We start from the raw sequence: 18,597 nt of genomic DNA on the forward strand, positions 1-18,597 counted from the left end.
TTCGGTTTCAGTTTTTTTAAAACCACTCTCATTTTTCACAGGGTGCTGGAGCAGCAGCTTACAATGAGAAATCAGGTAGGATCACCTCACTGTCAGACTTGTTTCAGAAAGCCTTTACTCATATCTGTCCTCAGTGGATAAAGGGAAATGCAGAAGGATACTGTCTTCCCTGCAAGTGTTCAGGTGTGTAATTGCAGGACCTGTGGCAACCTGGACCGTGCCTCAGAAAGGGGACTGCTTCAGGGGCAGTGTGCATCAGCAGACACATTCTCTTAGGGCTCCCATTGATCCCTTTCTTTGCCCACAAGATGTCAGACTCTTCTGACCACAGCCCTAAAAATTGATCAGAAGAGGTGACCAACTGATCATCCCTGGCTCAACAAGGGCTGTAAGAGCCAAATGGAACCTTCCTAATCTTAAGGGTGGCCCACTTGAGATTTTCTACCAAAGCACAGGCCAATTGAATCTGGCTGCTGCATGCTACTTATTTATTTATTTATCTTTTTATTTTTTTAAATAGTTAACAGTAATAGAGGTGTTTCCTTTTTGCCCCCCTCCACCCAGCCCTTGCCCCACCCCACACTATTGTCTGTGTCCATGGGTTATGCATATATGCCTGCTGCTGCTTTTGGATAATTGAAGCTATCAGAGGTCTTTCTAGGTGGCTGAGATTAGAAATATGGTTGAAGCCTTCACCGGTTTGGCTCAGTGGATAGAGCATCGGCCTGCAGACTCAAGGGTCCCGGGTTTGATTCTGGTCAAGGGCATGTACCTTGGTTGCAGGCACATCCCCAGTGGGGAGTGTGCAGGAGGCAGCTGATTGATGTTTCTAACTCTCTATCCCTCTCCCTTCCTCTCTGTAAAAAATCAATTAAATATATATTTTTTAAAAAAAGTGCTAAAATCATCTTCACAGACTTCCCAGACTTAAAAAAAATTTTAAAAAAAGAAATATGGTTGAAGTAAAATATAATTAATTACCACATTTTACCTATTTTAGGACACACAGTTTTTCACATCTGTTAAAACTACTCTATCAACCAGTAATGTGCCATGTTTTAATTGGCATTGTTTTTCCTTGCTCAGTGGCATTTAATAATGATGTCTTAGATTCCATGAAATACAGTCACAGGTTAGGTTCTCATAGAAGCAGAAACTGAGATGGAGTTAGGAATGCAAAAAGGTTCAGAGAACGGAGAAGAGATGAAACCAGATTGGGCAGGTGGAGCCATCAGACTGCAGCCTGAGCTTTCCCTTTAGGGGAGTCCCACATTGGACATAAGTGGCCTTGGTCAGCCACTGATGGGGGGCCACCCTGAGAATAGTGTGACCCTGGCTGGAAAGCCAAGATGGACCCTGAGGGGCTAACAACTGGAGGCTGTCAACTAACTGTATTCCCTCCTTCATCACCACATTGAACGGGGATCTGAACAGCACAGCTTTTTTCCTGCCACATACAGTAAGTAATTTTTAGTCAATCGGCCTTAATTCCACCAAAATTGTTCCATGAAACTAGAGTATGATGTTCCGCCCGTTTGCTGGACCATGCCCCCCACAGAGCATCCTTGACCAATGACTGATACAAGGTTGGATGAATATCCCAGCTCCTTTCCCTTCTGGTGGTATTACTCTGAGACACACTGTCCCCCAGTGGAATTATGCTTAATTTGCTTCATAACACATCCTTCATTCATTTCCTTCCCTTTTCTGTCTTACTTTCCCACTCTGCCCTCCCATCTCATGCCCCTGGTATTTTCTAGGATGAACTCCCAAATAAACTTACATTCAAATCCTTATCTCAGAGCCTGCTTCTAAGAGAGCCCAGACTAAGGCACTAAGACCAAGCAAACAAGTTACCAATAAAGCCTCCACTTATTTTTGACTCATAATTAAATCCTTTCCAATATTTGTGCCTTAAGCATGGTTCTTCCCAAACTCATCATTTTAATGCCGACTTAAAAATTCATGCGCCTCCATTCGCATAGTTTTCTTTTTTTTTTTTTTTTTTTGGTTTTGCATTTTTTTTTTTTTATTGCTAAAAGTATTACAAAGGGTATTACATATGTGTCCTTTTTTTCCCCCTGCCCTTAACAATCCCCTGGCTGCCCCCACCCTCCAGTGTCTTATGTCCATTGGTTATGCTTATATGCATGCATATAAGTCCTTCGGTTGATCTCTTACCCCCATCCCTCTTGCCCCCCAACCCTCCCCGGCCTTCCCGCTGCAGTTTGACAATCTGTTTGAGGCAGCTCTGCCTCTGTATTTATTGTTCAAAAGTTTATAATGGTCTCTATTATCCATGAATAAGTGAGATCATGTGGTATTTTTCCTTCATTGACTGGCTTATTTCACTTAGCATAATGCTCTCCAGCTCCATCCATGCCGTTGCAAATGGCAAGAGTTCCTTCTTTTTTACAGCAGCATAGTATTCCATCGTGTAGATGTACCACAGTTTTCTAATCCATTCATCTACTGATGGGCACTTAGGCTGTTTCCAGATCTTAGCTATGGTGAATTGTGCTGCTATGAACATATGGGTGCATATATCCTTTCTGATTGGTGTTTCTGGTTTCTTGGGATATATTCCTAGAAGTGGGATCACAGAGTCAAATGGGAGTTCCATTTGTAGTTTTTTGAGGAAATTCCACACTGTCTTCCATAGTGGCTGCACCAGTCTGCATTCCCACCAGCAGTGCACGAGTGTTCCTTTTTCTCCACATCCTCTCCAGCACTTGTCGTTTGTTGATTTGTTGATGATAGCCAGTCTGACAGGTGTGAGATGGTACCTCATTGTTGTTTTGATTTGCATCTCTCGGATGATTAGTGACTTTGAGCATGTTTTCATATGTCTGTTGGCTTTCTGAATGTCCTCTTTTGAAAGGTGTCTATTTAGGTCCTTTGCCCATTTTTTGATTGGATTGTTTATCTTCTTTTTGTTAAGTTGTATGAGTTCCCTATAAATTTTGGAGATTAGGCCCTTATCAGATATGACATTGGCAAATATGTTTTCCCACACAGTGGGTTTTCTCGTTGTTTTGTTGATGGTTTCTTTTGCTGTGCAGAAGCTCTTTATTTTGATGTAGTCCCATTTGTTCATTTTCTCTTTAGTTTCAAGTGCCCTAGGAGCTGTATCAGTGAAGAAATTGCTTCGGCATATGTCTGAGATTTTGTTGCCTTTGGATTCTTCTAGAATTTTTATGGTTTCCTGTCGTACATTTAAGTCCTTTATCCATTTTGAGTTTATTTTTGTGTATGGTGTAAGTTGGTGATCTAGTTTCATTTTCTTGCATATATCTGTCCAATTTTCCCAACACCATTTATTGAAGAGACTATCTTGGCTCCATTGTATGTTCTTGCCTCCTTTGTCAAATATTAATTGAGCATATTGGTTCGGGCCGATTTCTGGGCTCTCTATTCTATTCCATTGATTTATATGCCTGTTCTTGTGCCAGTACCAGGCAGTTTTGAGAACAGTGGCTTTGTAATACATCTTTATATCTGGTATTGAGATCCCACCTACTTTGTTCTTTCTCAGGATTGCTGCAGCTATTCGGGGTCTTTTTGTATTCCAGATGAATTTTTGGAGAGTTTGTTCTAGATCTGTGAAGTATGCCATTGGTATTTTAATGGGAAGTGCGTTGAATTTATAGATTGCTTTGGGTAGTATGGACATTTTAATGATGTTGATTCTACCAATCCATGAACACAGTATGTTCTTCCATCTGTTTATGTCTTCCTCTATCTCTTTTTTCAATGTCCTGTAGTTTTCTGAGTAGAGGTCTTTTACCTCTTTAGTTAAGTTTATTCCTAGGTAGCTTAATTTTTTTGGTGCGATGGTAAATGGGATTGTTTTTATAATCTCTCTTTCTGAAAGTTCACTATTGATGTATAGAAATCGCATAGTTTTCTTACCACCATCATTGTATCATGGTAGCGTAGCTACCACTTATGGAGTATTTACTGTATGCCAGACACAAGACTAAGTACTTTATGGATGATTTACCATTGAAAACTCTTGGACATTCTTGGTCTAATTACATATCTACGTGAGAAAGAGAATCAGGAAGAGTAGAGGGAGTTCATCTCTCTTTTGTATATGGGACACTCAGTTTTCTGATGTGAAGTGGAATTACATTCTTTTCAAAGGAACTCTTGCCCATTTCTTGATTTTTTTTTTAATCTCTACTTTTCCAGAGACTGACATCCTTGGAGAAAACTATAGTTGGCAAATACCCATTAGTCACAATGACTTCAAAATTTTAAAAAATAATGAGAGTCAGCTGTGTGAAGTCCTCCGGAATAAATTTGGCTGTGTGTCTACCCTGGTCTCTCCAGCCGGGGAGAGTAACAGTGAGTCTCGGCAAGTCTTCAGAAAAAGACTGACTCCAGGACTAGAGCTATCTGTCTGGAAGGGTGATCTCACCAGACATGCTGTTGATGTTGTGGTGAATGCAGCCAATGAAGAACTTAGACATGGAGGAGGCCTGGCGCAGGCCCTGGTGAAAGCTGGCGGCCAAGAAATCCAAGAGGAGAGTGATTGGTATATTTCCACACATGGTAAAATACAAATTGGTGGGATAGCTGTCACAGGACCAGGGAAACTTCCCTGCAAATGCCTTATCCATGCTGTTGGGCCTCGGTGGGTGGCAAGGGATGCAGGGAGATGTCAAGCTGATCTGGGAAGAGCCATAGAAAATATTCTGGATTTTGTCACCGCTGGCAATCTATACCCTGAGACAGTAGCAATTCCAGCCCTGAGCTCTGGGATTTTCCAGTTCCCTCTGGGTTTGTGTACACGGATCATTGTGGGAACTATCAGCCTTTATTTCCAAGGGAAGCGACCGGCCAGTAATTTAAAAGAAATTCATCTGGTAAGCAATGAGGACCCCACTGTTGCTGCCTTTAAAACTGCTTCGGAAGACATTCTAGGGAGTAACGAGCTGGGGTCCTCAGTGAGTCAGGGAGCCATTCTTCCTTCCAATACGATGGTTGTGAACAGCATGACTCTCCAGATTGTCCAAGGCCACATTGAACTGCAGCAGGTAAGTCTTTGTTCCTATTCTCTTGCACTGCCAAAGGGCATCCCTGAACTGTTTATTACCTATCAAGTACGTTTTGAGTATAAACTGTTTCAAACACTGTTTAATCTTGTTAAGGTTAAGAGTATGGGCTTTAGGGACAGGCCATCTGGATTTGAATACTAGCTGTGCCATTTACTAGCAGGGTGACATGAATCTAGTTACTTTATCTTTGGGCCCTCAGTTTCCTCACCTGGAAAATGGTGATAATAATAAGACTTATATCTTGGAGTTGGAGTTAATACACATAAAATGCTTAGAACAAATTTTGGCACATGACAAGTATTTATAACTATTATTGCTATTATTCTTAGGCACCATGAGAAAATAAAACAGGAACTTATAATCTGTTATACTCTTTTTATGTTAAAAAATTCTCTATTTGAAAAATCTCATTGGGAGACAAGCCATCCGAACATTTCTGAAGCAACCTACCAATAGTAAACAATGTATTCATTAATACAATGAGCCCTAACGGTTTGGCTCAGTGGATAGAGCATCGGCCTGCGGACTGAAGGGTCCCAGGTTCGATTCCGGTCAAGGGCATGTACCTTGGTTGCAGGCACATCCCCAGTAGGGAGTGTGCAGGTGGCAGCTGATCGATGTTTCTCTCTCATCGATGTTTCTAACTATCCCAGTCCCTTCCTCTCTGTAAAAAATCAATAAAGTATATTTAAAAAACAAACAAACAAAAAAAAAACACCCAAAACAAAACAGAACAAAAATACAATGAATTCATAATATTTAAGAGTATGTCAGTTTTGTAACAAGAGTGTGGTAGACCAAGAAAGATTACTTCAGAAGATGTGTGTTTTGGATCTGATCTCAAGCTATGATAGATATGAATTGGCAGGAGGTGTGGGCTGGTTGTTAGAATGACTTGATTAGAGAGAAACGGAGAATGGTAGATAGAAAATAATGGGCTGGACCAGGTGGAGATGTAAGTTGTACTCTGAGTATATGGCTCTGTGCCAGGGGCTATGGATAATACAAAGTGTGACTTAGCATTTAGCCAGGACTCCTTGGGCACAAAGGAGAGAGCTCTGGCAGGAAGGGTAGGGAGTCAGGGTGACAGTGGATTTAAGTATTTCTGGGTTTGTGCAGCTCCGCTATTAGGCACAGAGTACCTTGAGGATGGCGATCATGGATTGTTCATCTCTGTAGCCCCAAAGCCTAGTCTGGGCCTGTTTCTAGATGTTGAGCAAATTATTGATGAATAAATGAAGGAGGAAGCAGGTAGCAGGAACTGCAACAGAGAATTCTTTTTCTTTCTGGATCAATAATGTCACACTTAAGACTGTCCTGTGGCTGCAATCAAATAGACTTAATCATACATGAAAAAATACCATATACTGCCTGCAAGACAGTTAGAAAGAAGATTGAGGGGATCCCCACAAAATGCAATACAGTCAACCCTCGGTTCTTGAACAATTTGGTTCTAGAACAAGTTGTTCATGAAAAATGTCTTGGTTGTCAAACAAAACTTCGATTCTAGAACTCTTTCATGTTGATACATGTATGATCAGTCACACATGTCTCAGGTGACAAAGAAGAGATTGCATGAGTATGAGTCAGTTTACTGCTAAACCTTGAGTTATTAACATCTCAGGAAATTGTACTGTGATTATTTCATGTTTTTTTGTTTTTGTTGCTGCTTAGTATTATTAAACTAGAGACTCTGTACACAAAATTCATGCCCTCGGGGAGAGGGTCCCTCAGCCCGGCCTGCGCCCCCTCGCAGTCTGTGAGCGCTCAGGGGATGTCCCTGCGGGGATCAGGCCTAAGCCATCAGTCGGACATCCTTAGCACTGCTGCAGAGGTGACAGGAGAGGTTCCTGCCACTGCCGCTGCACTCACCAGCCATGAGCCTGGCTTCTGGCTGAGTGGTGCTCCCCCAGGGAGTAGCTAACCACCAGGGGGCAGCTCCTGTGTTGAGCATCTGCCCCCTGGGTGGAAAGTGCACATCATAGCGACTGGTCGTTCTGCCGTTTGGTTCATTTGCATATTAGCCTTTTATTGTATAGGATATGTACAGTAAGTCTCATGGGTTCTAAGAAAGTTAGTGATATCAGCAAAGTGAAAAGAAAGTTGTGAGAACAACAATAGACCTTAGACATATACTGTATATAACAGTGATGGCGAACCTATGACACGCATGTCAGAGGTGACACGCGAACTCATTTTTTGGTTGATTTTTCTTTGTTAAATGGCATTTAAATATATAAAATAAATATCAAAAATATAAGTCTTTGTTTTACTATGGTTGCAAATATCAAAAAATTTCTATTTGTGACATGGCACCAGAGATAAGTTAGGGTTTTTCAGAATGCTGACATGCCGAGCTCAAAAGGTTCACCATCACTGGTATGTAAGAAAGATTAAAACAGGAAATCCTTTGGAGGTCTGGAATAGATTAATTTAATTTACATTATTTCTATTGGGAAAAATGATTCAGTTTGCAAACAAATTGCTTCTTGAGCAGTCTTCTGGAATGAATTAAATTCAAGAACTGAGGTTCCACTGTATTTATGTGATGTCATTAATATGTCAATTTAAAATTAAAGTGGAAACAACCTCGTTAAATAACTTTTCATTTAACTAAAATTTTATTGTATTTATTTATTGCCAAAAACATTAGGAACCTTAAAATTTAAAAAGGAAGTAGTACCCCCAAGTTGCAAATTCTGATTGTACTTTCAAAGTGAAGCATTCATTAACATCTATGAGAAATACATAAGTTACCCCCAAAGGGAGCCAAAACCATCAGGATGTTTTAGGGCGATTTGGACATGAGGGAGAAAAAGGATACAATCCTGTTAGCACAGTCCTTAGAGCTAATTAGGTGATATTACTTAAAATACAGCCCATGTGAATATACAGTCTATTTCTCTTTTTTTAAGAGAGAGAGAGAGAGAGAAATTTCAATGATGAGAGAGAACCATTGATTACTTACCTCCTGTATGCCCCACACTAGGGATGGAGTCCGTAACCAAGGCGTGTGCCCTGACCGAGAATCAAACCGTGGCCTCCTGGTTCATAGGTCGATACTCAACCACTGAGCCATGCCAGCCAGGTTCTACAGTCTATTTCTGAAGGGACAGATGAAAAACTGATAAAAGTGATTGCCTGTAGGATAGGTGGGTGAGTGGGGGATATGGGGACCCAACCAAGATGGAGGCCTACTTTTCACTGAAGACTTTTTTGTCTCATTTGTACTTTCTTTTTTTTTTTAATTAAATCTTTATTGTTCAGATTATTACAGTTGTTCCTCTTTTCCCCCCCATAGCTCCCCTCCACCCGTTTCCCACCCCACCCTCCGCCCTCACCCACCCCCCACTGTCCTCATCCATAGGTGCATGATTTTTGTTCAGTCTCTTCCTACATCCCCCACACTCCTTTCCGCCCCACAAGAATAGTCAGTCCACTCCATTTCTATGCCCCTGATTCTATTATAATCACCAGTTCATTCTGTTCATCAGATTATTTATTCATTTGATTTTTAGATTTACTTGTTGATAGATGTGTATTTGTTGTTCATAGTTTGTATTTTTACCATTTTCTTCTTCTTCCTCTTCTTAAAGGATACCTTTCAGCATTTCATATAATACTGGTTTGGTGGTGATGAACTCCTTTAGCTTTTCCTTATCTGTGAAGCTCTTTATCTGACCTTCACTTCTGAATGATAGCTTTGCTGGGTAAAGTAATCTTGGTTGTAGGTTCTTGCTATTCATCACTTTGAATATTTCTTGCCACTCCCTTCTGGCCTGCAAAGTTTCTGTTGAGAAATCAGCTGACAGTCGTATGGGTACTCCCTTGTAAGTAACTGACTGTCTTTCTCTTGCTGCTTTTAAGATTCTCTCTTTGTCTTTTGCTCTTGGCATTTTAATTATGATGTGTCTTGGTGTGGTCCTCTTTGGATTCCTTTTGTTTGGGGTTCTCTTCACTTCCTGGCCTTGGAAGTCTATTTCTTTCACCAGGTAGGGGAAGTTTTCTGTCATTATTTCTTCAAATAGGTTTTCAATATCTTGCTCTCTCTCTCTTCTTCTGGCACCCCTATAATTTGGATGTTGGTACACTTGAAGCTGTCCCAGAGGCTCCTTACACTATCTTCGTATTTTTGGATTCTTTTTTCATTTTGCTTTTCCAGTTGGGTGTTTTTTGCTTTTTTGTATTTCAAATCTGTGACTTGATTCTTGTGATCCTCTGGTCTGCTGTTGGGAGTCTGTATAATATTCTTTATTTCAGTCAGTGTATGCTTAATTTCTAGTTGGTCCTTTATCACAATCTCAAGAGTCTCATTAGATTTCTTGAGGGTCTCATTAAGTTTATCGGCGGTTTATAGAAAATTCTTGAAAAACCTCAAAAGTGTGGTTTTGAACTCTATATCCAGTAGTTTGCTTTCCTCCATTTCTGTCATTTGTGTCCTGTTTCTTTGTCTCTGCATTTCTTTATGCTTCGCTGTGTCTATAGAGTGGCTTTCTGTACTATAGGGCCCAGTGGTTCAGCCTCCCCAATTACCTGAGGTAGACATTTGGTGCACCCCTTTGTGGGCTTTGTGCACAGTCTTGTTGTAGTTAAGCCTTGATTGTTGTAGGTATCACTGGGAGGAATTGACCTCCAGGCCAATTGGCTGTGAGAATCAGCTGTGTCTATGGTGGGAGAACTTCTGTGCTGGAGACACCCCTCCGGGGCAAGATTTGCTTCAGTGGGGCTTTGGTGCTCACTGAGTCTGCCCCCTGAATGTGTCCTTTATGAATCCGAGGAGCTGCAATCTGGATGGTCCCACTCTGACCACCGGGCACACTGGCTCCTGGATCTCTAAGGAGGTGCTAATCTAGCCTCTGCCTGAGGCTATCCAGCAGGAGCCAGCTGGGACACAATGCAAGTTGCCTGGGGCCTTGAGCCAGCTGCAGTTTGTTAGGTAATTATCAGATTGCAAAGGGCCAGGCCTTTCATATGCAAAAGGCTCTGTGGCTTTGGCGGGGTGAGGTCCCAAGGGATCAACAGGTTGCAGGGAGCAGTTATGGCTGCTCTCAGTCCTGCCCTCAGAGGCCCTGCTTCTCGGTGTCCCGGCAGTCACTGCAAGCCCTCGAGTTCCGACCGATGCCAGACAGTCCAGTTTCTCCCATATGAGTCTGGGTCCCCAGAGACTCGCACAGAACTGGAGCTCAGAGCTTGAGACTCCCTCCCGATTGAAAAAGACAACCATGTCCTCAGCCGCCAAACCTCTCCACATGCGCCTCTGTACCTCTGTTTTTTACTTCCGCACCGCACCTCCTCTGAGTCTTGGTATGCTTTTCTCTTTCCTTCTAGTTGTAGAATTTCCACTCAGCCAGCCTCCCTGTGGTTCTGGATGATGTCCATTCCGTCTTTTAGTTGTATTTTTGAAGTGGTTGTGCGAGGCAGCAATCTCCGGTGTTTACCTATGCTGCCATCTTGGTTTCTCCTCCATTTGTACTTTCTTTAACTATGTACTACTCACCTTTAAACAAAATAGGTGAAAATTTCCTGAGAAATTTTATTTCCACTCTGTTTAAAACAAAACAGAAAGTTCACACAAAAATAGCCAAAAGAGATGAGAGTGGGGCAAGGAATGAAACCATTCATTGATAAAGCTTACAATAAATCACAGGGAGTTCTCAGAATATGGGAATATGGAGGGATAAGCCAGCAAGGGGCTGATAGATGTTTGCAATAAAAATTGTATCATCCACACATTTTGCCTAATTACTGATAGGATAAACTAATCAAATGATCACTTTTTGGAAATATGAGTTTCTATCCATTATTAAATGATATTTTTGTGGACTTAGGATCTTCAGAAGTATTTTTCAAAGCTCTTCAGGGAAATAAAGACTTTAATTAGTCATTTAACAAAAAGTAATTTAAAAAGGAATCCTGTCCATTTTTTCCCTTTCAGACGGATGTAATTGTTAATTCTTTAAGTCCACCTTTTAATTTTGAAGCTGGTCCTGTGTCGCAGTCAATTCTACAACAAGCAGGACATGAAATAGAAGTGGAATTTCTCAAAAAAAGGCAGCAGAAATCTCAGGATTCCCAGTTGGTACTGGTCACAAAAGGATTTAAATTGTCCTGTCAGTATGTATTCCATGTGTTGTGGCTTTCAATATCTTCTGACCGAGATCTGGTAAGCTCAAAATAAATTTATCTTTATGTAACTTGAAAGTCTGTGTAGTCTTCGTTGAATTTCCGTCATATCATTACATTTAATGAAATATTATCAGGTTGTATAATCCCCATTTTCTACTACTCCTGTGAAAATTTGAAATACTGAATAACTTTTGTTGTCTTTTTTGTTGTTGTTAATTCTTACCCGAGGATATTTTTCCATTGATTTTTTTTAGAAAGAGTGGGAGGGAGGGAAAGAGACAGGGAGAAAGAAACATTGATGTGAGAGAGACACATCAATTGGTTGCCTCCCACATGCACCCTAACCAGGGCCAGGGATTAAGCCTGCAACCTAGGTATGTGCCTTGACTGGAATCGAACCCAGGTCCCTTCAGTCCACAGGCCAACGCTCTATCCCCTGAGCCAAATCGGCTAGGGCCGTTGTTGTCTTAATAAGTTATCTTGGTATAGCCGAAACCGGTTTGGCTCAGTGGATAGAGCGTCGGCTTGCGGACTGAAAGGTCCCAGGTTCGATTCCGGTCAAGGGCATGTACCTGGGTTGCGGGCACATCCCCAGTGGGGAGTGTGCAGGAGGCAGCTGATCGATGTTTCTCTCTCATCGATGTTTCTAACTCTCTATCTTTCTCCCTTTTTCTCTGTAAAAAATCAATAAAATATATTTAAAAAAAATAAGTTATCTTAAGAAGTTTAATCTAAAATATAACCTAACACATGTCTAAATTTTAAATGGGTTTACCGCAGATAGGCACAGAAACATCCATCTGCACTCCTATTCACCTCACCACACTGTACCCTGTAGGCCTTTTCCTAAGTGCACCTGGGAGTCAGCCTCTCTATGTTTCCTTCCAACTGTTAAGTTCCAGGAGGACCTGGATTTCCCTTCTAGCGCCATTCTTGTCAGATCTATTCCCTTTGGTGTCTTCCCACCTGCCTTTGTCTATCTGTTTTGTCACCATTTCCGATTCTTTCTTGCTAGAGGGCCCTGTAATCCCTATCTCTATTTCTCAGTTTTCCAAGGTCCTTACACGGACAACCTTCCTGTATTAGTATTCATTTGGATGTTGAAACATTGATAGAAAGTTTAAATCTGCCAAATATACTAGTACTTCTCAAGGAGAAATACATGGCAGACCTTAAAAGACTTTGAATAAATGCTGCTTATTCCTTTTAACCTCTACCTCCTTTATTAAACTCTCAAGAGCTCTTTATGTTGACCTGGTAGTGACAGATGAGTGGGGATAAACTGATGATTGGCTCTCTGACCTGGTCAGGTCAACAAGACTACATAAGCTGGGAGAAATCATGGTGCCCAAAGGTCCTGAATAGCACAAAAAGGACCAATTACTTCAGCTTCTTCAGCCTTTTCATTTTTCATCATTTAGCCTTATAGCTGTAATGGGTTCCCTATGGAGTGGGACTTTGTCTGCCCTCTGAGGAGGCATGGACATGACCCTGAGGGAGAGTGGAGATTAACATTGTTAAATATGGGCAGGATCAAGGGGTAAGTGAAATCTTATTTTTGACTTGAAGGCTGATCTTAAAATTGTGTTTTTTTCTACAGATATTGAAACGTGCAGTGAACGAGTGTTTGCAAAAATGCCTTAAACTAAATCTAACTTCCATTTCCTTTCCTGCTCTTGGGGCTGGAGGCATTGGTATTGAGGACAATAAAGTAGCACAGATTATGTGTGAGGAAGTTTTAAAGTTTGCCAAACATCGTCCTGGAAAACAACTAACTATAACGTTTGTGATCTTTCCTAAAAACCTGCACATATACAAGGTAAGTTAATATCTTAGAAATGTCCTACAGTTAATTCATTCATTCATTCATTCATTCATTCATCTGTTTAGTATCCATGTAAGACACGGGGCTAAGCAGTATGGCATGGTGATTTTTCTAATTTAGTGAAACTTAACTTTTGTAAATTGTCCACCTCAGACCTTCCTGTATTAGTATGAGACATTGGAATGCCATTAGAGAAACCATGTTTAACCCACTACTTCACTTCACTCTTTTCCTTTGTTGGCACTTATTCTTCCCTCTGGTCCTTAAAGGTAAGCAAACTCCTAATTTCAGTGTAGGGTCCTATGCTCCTCTCTCTTCTTTCTTCTTCTAAGAACACAACTATTCTTACATTTCTGCCATAACTTCTGCAGAGTCCTATCTTCTGAGTCAACTTCAGATCCACATCACCAACCCTCTCTTATTTCCACTTAGATATCAAACTGTCATCTTAAATCCAACATATTTAAAACAAATTCTTTGTCTTTTCCTCTCCAATCAATCAACATCCTTGGGCAAGTCCTTAGCTTTAGTATACGGGTAATAACCACCATCTTCAGGAGCTGTTGTGAGAATTCAAGGAGTTAATACATGTAAAACACTTAAAACAGTACCTCATGTACAGTAAGTCCTCTATGAAGGTTAGTTGTTATATTAACTGTAATGGGCTAAGGTTCACTGAGTTCTGAACTGTATACTAAATTAAATGAATTGTTTGTTATCTTTTTTCCAATTAGATTAGTTTTTTAACAGTAAGGGCGTATCTGACTACTTTTGCCATGTCCCGAGTACTGTCCTCAAATTCATCCTATTCTTTCCTAACTCACCTATAGGTGGCTTCAGAGGGAAAGCAGCTGTGGTGTAGGGGAGTGTGTCTATGTGTCTGAGTGCCTCTTTTGATTTCACTTCATCTCAGCTTTTTGTTTTTGAGTGGCCAGATCAGCTGAGTTTCTCACATGTGAATAGGTCACTGACATATTCAGCGTGATTAGTATATATTGCTGTACTGTTCTGCCCTTAGAGTACTGTCTTTTTTGTTTCATTCTCACTTAGCTGGCATTTTCCAAAAGGACTTTAATGATGTTAGAAAGACTGAAAAAGAAATGAGGTAAGGTACAGCACCTTACACTAGGTTTTGAAGGCATAGGTTTCTGATTCTGTCGACAGCAGCGTCAATGTGCTAGTGCGATTTCCCAGGCATGTGTCTGGGTTCTGGGTATAAAGGGCCTTCTGAGGGCCCGGCCCAGAGCGTGGCTCTGAACATTAGTCCTCTTTCCCACCCCCACCCAGCCAGTCTTTATGTGGGTGGTTGCCATTTTACCTCCTTGTACAGGAAAACAGACATATTGGTTCCAGCTTGCTCTTTCCTGGAACAAGTGTAAAGGTTCGTATTGCTTTTGCTGCCTGACTAGACACAAGGAGGTTTGTAGTGTTGGCTGATTTCCCCTGCTGACTTCAAACGATCCATGTGACACCACTGAAGGTGGAGGTGAGAGGATACGTGAACAATGGGCTCTTGTAAGCCAGCATCACCCAGTGCCAGCTTACCACTGTGTCTCATTCACAGAACATGGTGGTGAATTACCCCGTGAAATAGCTCGCCTTCTTGATAAAATGAATCATCCCGTCCTTCAAATGAAATTCACCAGTTCCCCCGAAGCAGAGGACTATAATTGGGCCCTGGGTATATCTTTGAACTATTCATGAAGTACCCCATCCCTACAAGAAGAATTAACCATGTCTAGAAAAGAAAGTTCATTCTTTCCAACCTATAGTAAAAGTGTACATGGCAGTTCAACAAAAGTAGAAAGACTGACCACAGTCTGAGGGCTAATAATAAAAATAGCTGCTGTGTATTACATCAGCCAAGTACTGTGCTAAGAAGCTGTCTCATTCCATTCTCCCCCCTAAACCTGAGGTGAAACCACTGTTGTCATCTCCATTTTACAAATGAAAACTGCACACAGCTAGTCAAATGGCCAAACCAAGACTCCAACCTGGTCTGTCTGTCCCAAAAGCCTGTGTTCTGAACCACTAAAGAAAAACAGAACAAAATAAATGGAGAGATGACACATCTCTCAGTTCTGTGACTCAAAGGAGAGGACGATCTTACACAGTAACTGACACTATACCCTAACATGGACCATTCCTTCAGGTTTATTTCAGTATCAGCCATACATTACATCCATGTGGAGGCATGATATGTGTGCACACATATGTATACCCTCTGGCCTTCTGAGAAATACATCTTTGCTTCCTAAATAAGTCTTTCAGTGAGAGTTGTGTGTTCAGAAAGATCAGAGGGCAACTTACACATTTCTCACAGGGGCCTTACCTACAGAGGCAAGTCCCTACATTTCAGAAAATGGATTTGTTAGACATCCAGAGTTGACCTGACTCCGGATGACCAGCCTACACTACACTCACAATAGGGTGATACTTAACATTCAGTGAGTAATACTTTTCAGCTGACTGAAATGCTTGTGTTCACCAGTATTTCATGGTGATAAAGGGTCCTCGTTGGAGCCGAGTATCTGTAAAAGGTGATGGATAGTCGTTCATTTGGTTATTTAACAGATATTTATTGTGTATCTACCTTGTGCCAGACAGTATGTCTCAGAATAAGGAACACACTAGTAGCACCGTTCACTTTAGGCATTGGTCATTTGTGGACAGAGCTGGGAAGACTTCCAAATTCCACTTTTCCAAACTTCTTGCAGACCATCTGCTTGGTATCTACACATTCTTCTAAGTTATTGCTGCTGGTTAAGTTATAGATTTCTTTCCAATTTAATTCGAAAGCCTTGCCTAATTGATTTCTCATCCTGAAACACATACTGACATTTAAAGGGACTTTGGGGGAGAGCTGATTTTTATCCATTTTGTGTATGGCAACTATTCTTAATCTATTTATCAGCAGATAATGTTATCTCATTTGTTTTATTTCCAAGTTCTTGGATAGGGAGTGCAGGGAAGTTCCCCATAATGACCTCTCCAGGTATAAACTATGGTAAGATGGAGGGCCTTTGGCTCTGGAAATAGAAGCTGCAAATATAATTTATGAAGAAAAATGGCCTACAGATTAAGAAATTTTGTAAGTTCAGATGCCAAGCAAAATCTCGTTTTCACCTCATTATTTACCATCTTTTCCATGAAGTAACTACTGCCAATTGTATCAACTTTAAAAAAGGAAGATACTGGATATGGTAATTCGAAACTCTAGGAGAGATGAGCTTCTTTAAAATAGACAAATGTCTTCTATGTGCCAGATACAATATTAAGCATTTTAAAGGAATTGATCATTTATTCAATCTACAGAAAAGGCAATGTGTGTGTAACTTCTTAAAGATAAATTTATGTTTTATTAACTACAAGAGCATCTGCCTATTGGTTTTCTTTCCATTTTTCCTAACCTTGGTTCTCGTACATGTTCTAACAGATTGTGGTGCTGCACTTGTTATTCCCCGAGACTTTCCTACAGGCTGCTTTAGATTTGTGGCAGCGGAAATGGGGGCTCACAGAGTGGATGAGGTCAAGTGTGGTGTGTACAGGTAGAGGGAGGGATTTTGATGACCATGACTAAAAGCCCTTGCTCTGCCCTGTTTTGCTTCTTGTAGGCTTTCAGCACTGCAATGGAGAAGATTAAGTCCAGGCTCCCCAACAATTACAGTGGTGAGTAAGAAATTCATGGAGCTAGAAGCAGCTTCTCCCACCCTAGGCTCATTCTATTCTTGATCATCTAAACTAATGGAAGGGAGGAGAAGAAGAATAAAGAAGCCAAATATATCTCATTGTGCTCCTGCTTAGATACCAACCTGCTCTATATCTGGCCATGTTCTTGTTCAGTCCAGTTTTATGATATGAGCAGAGTGAGGCAAGGTAGCATTAGGTAATTCACAGTGTGGATAGTTCATTTACAAATGCCATCTATAATTTTTTTTCTAAGAAAAAGTTCTGCCCTTCACAAACTGACTTAGCCAGCACTCTTTCTGCTCTGAATAAGCAAACATCTAAATGGAGTTACTCTGTAATAATTATAGAAAACACATCTCAGGAATAACAGATAATAATAAATGGATTAACCCAATGCTATCCAAGCCTAAGTAATCACTAGGATCATGATGAGAACTTTAAAAAACAAACACACCAACAAGGATATGTGTAAGCCCCAACTCTACACATTCTGACCCAGGAACTCTGGGTCTTGGGCCAAGCATGTGTATTTTTCAATGCCTCCTAATCAATTTTGGTACGAAAGCAGGTTTGGGGATCACTGAACTAAACCAATCCTGGTTGTTGGGGGCTGGAGAATGTTTACCTCTGTCTTATAACTACATTTCTTTTTTTTTTAAATATATTTTTATTGATTTCAGAGAAGAAGGGAGAGGGGGAGAGAGATAGAAACATCAGTGATGAGAGAGAGTCCTTGATTGGCTGCCTCCTGCACACCTCATACTGGGAGGCGACCAATCTGTCTCTCTCACATTAATGTTTCTCTGTCCCACTCCCTTCCACTCTCTCTAAAAATCAATGGAAAAATATCCTTGGGTGAGGATTTAAAAACAAAAAACAAATAGATAAAAAAAAGATAATGATCTCAGGTAACCAAGGAAAAGTTAAACTATTTAACTTTAGTGATCTGAACAATGTAGTTACCTAGAACAATTCTTCTTTCTTGATGATGATGGATTAAAGAAGTATCAACACATGTTTTTATTTTCTCCTAAAAAGTAATGTAACACTGGGTGATAGGGGAGGCTAGGGGACTGTCTAGGGCGGGGGGATAAAATGGATACATATGTAATACCCTTTGTAATACTTTAAGCAATTAAAAAAAAAAAAAAAAGTAATGTAAGCTCCCAAGCAGAACAAGGGTTCAAAAAAAAGTATGCCTCCAATTTAAGAAACACCCCCCGCCCCACATACACACACACACACACACACACACACACTTCTTAGTGTTGTATAAGACACTGACTTTGATTTTTACTCAGAGGAGGCCATCTTCTATTCCCCCCCACACACTTTGAAATCTGTCCTGATACTTCTCCATAGTCCCTGATACCACCCAACCACTACATTAGGTAAAATATGCTAATTACCGCTATTATCCTGGAATCACTTACTGGGAGGCAGAATTGTGTGAGCACTGGAATCAGACTGCCCACACCTACTAACTCCCTGGCCACCACCTACTAGTCCTAAAACCATGGGCAAGTTTCTTAATAACTCTGAGTTAGTGTCTTCATTTGTAAGACGGGGCTACTAATAGTACTAATAGTATCTCATTGGGTTGTGAGGATTGACCCCTATATAATAAAAGGGTAATATGCAAATCAATTAAATGATGGAACGACTGGTTGCTATGATGCGCACTGACCGCCAGGGGGCCAACACTCAATGCAGAGCTGCCCCCTGCTGATTAGTGCGCTCCCACAGGGGGAATGCTGCTTAGTCACAAGCCAGGCTGACGGTTGGCAAGTGCAGCAGCCTGCCTCTGCAGCAGCACTAAAGATGTCTGACTGGCTTAGGCCCGCTCCCAGGAGTCAGCTGGACATCCCCTAGGGGCTCCTGGACTGCGAAAGG

At 41.1% G+C, this 18,597-nt stretch overlaps 1 protein-coding gene across 1 annotated transcript in view; it reads left to right on the top strand.

Moving 5' to 3' along the window:
* PARP9 (poly(ADP-ribose) polymerase family member 9) overlaps positions 1-18,597 on the top strand; it is a 33,818-nt gene that overhangs the window by 4,690 nt on the left and 10,531 nt on the right. Inside the window, exons 3-7 of the mRNA XM_059687672.1 lie at positions 42-75; positions 4,195-5,042; positions 10,999-11,226; positions 12,790-13,008; positions 16,629-16,683. Of these exons, the coding sequence (XP_059543655.1) occupies positions 42-75; positions 4,195-5,042; positions 10,999-11,226; positions 12,790-13,008; positions 16,629-16,683 (1,384 nt within the window). The remainder of the gene's footprint in view (positions 1-41; positions 76-4,194; positions 5,043-10,998; positions 11,227-12,789; positions 13,009-16,628; positions 16,684-18,597) is intronic.

Source organism: Myotis daubentonii, chromosome 3 (genome assembly GCF_963259705.1).
Source record: "Myotis daubentonii chromosome 3, mMyoDau2.1, whole genome shotgun sequence".
Classification (NCBI taxonomy): domain Eukaryota; kingdom Metazoa; phylum Chordata; class Mammalia; order Chiroptera; family Vespertilionidae; genus Myotis; species Myotis daubentonii.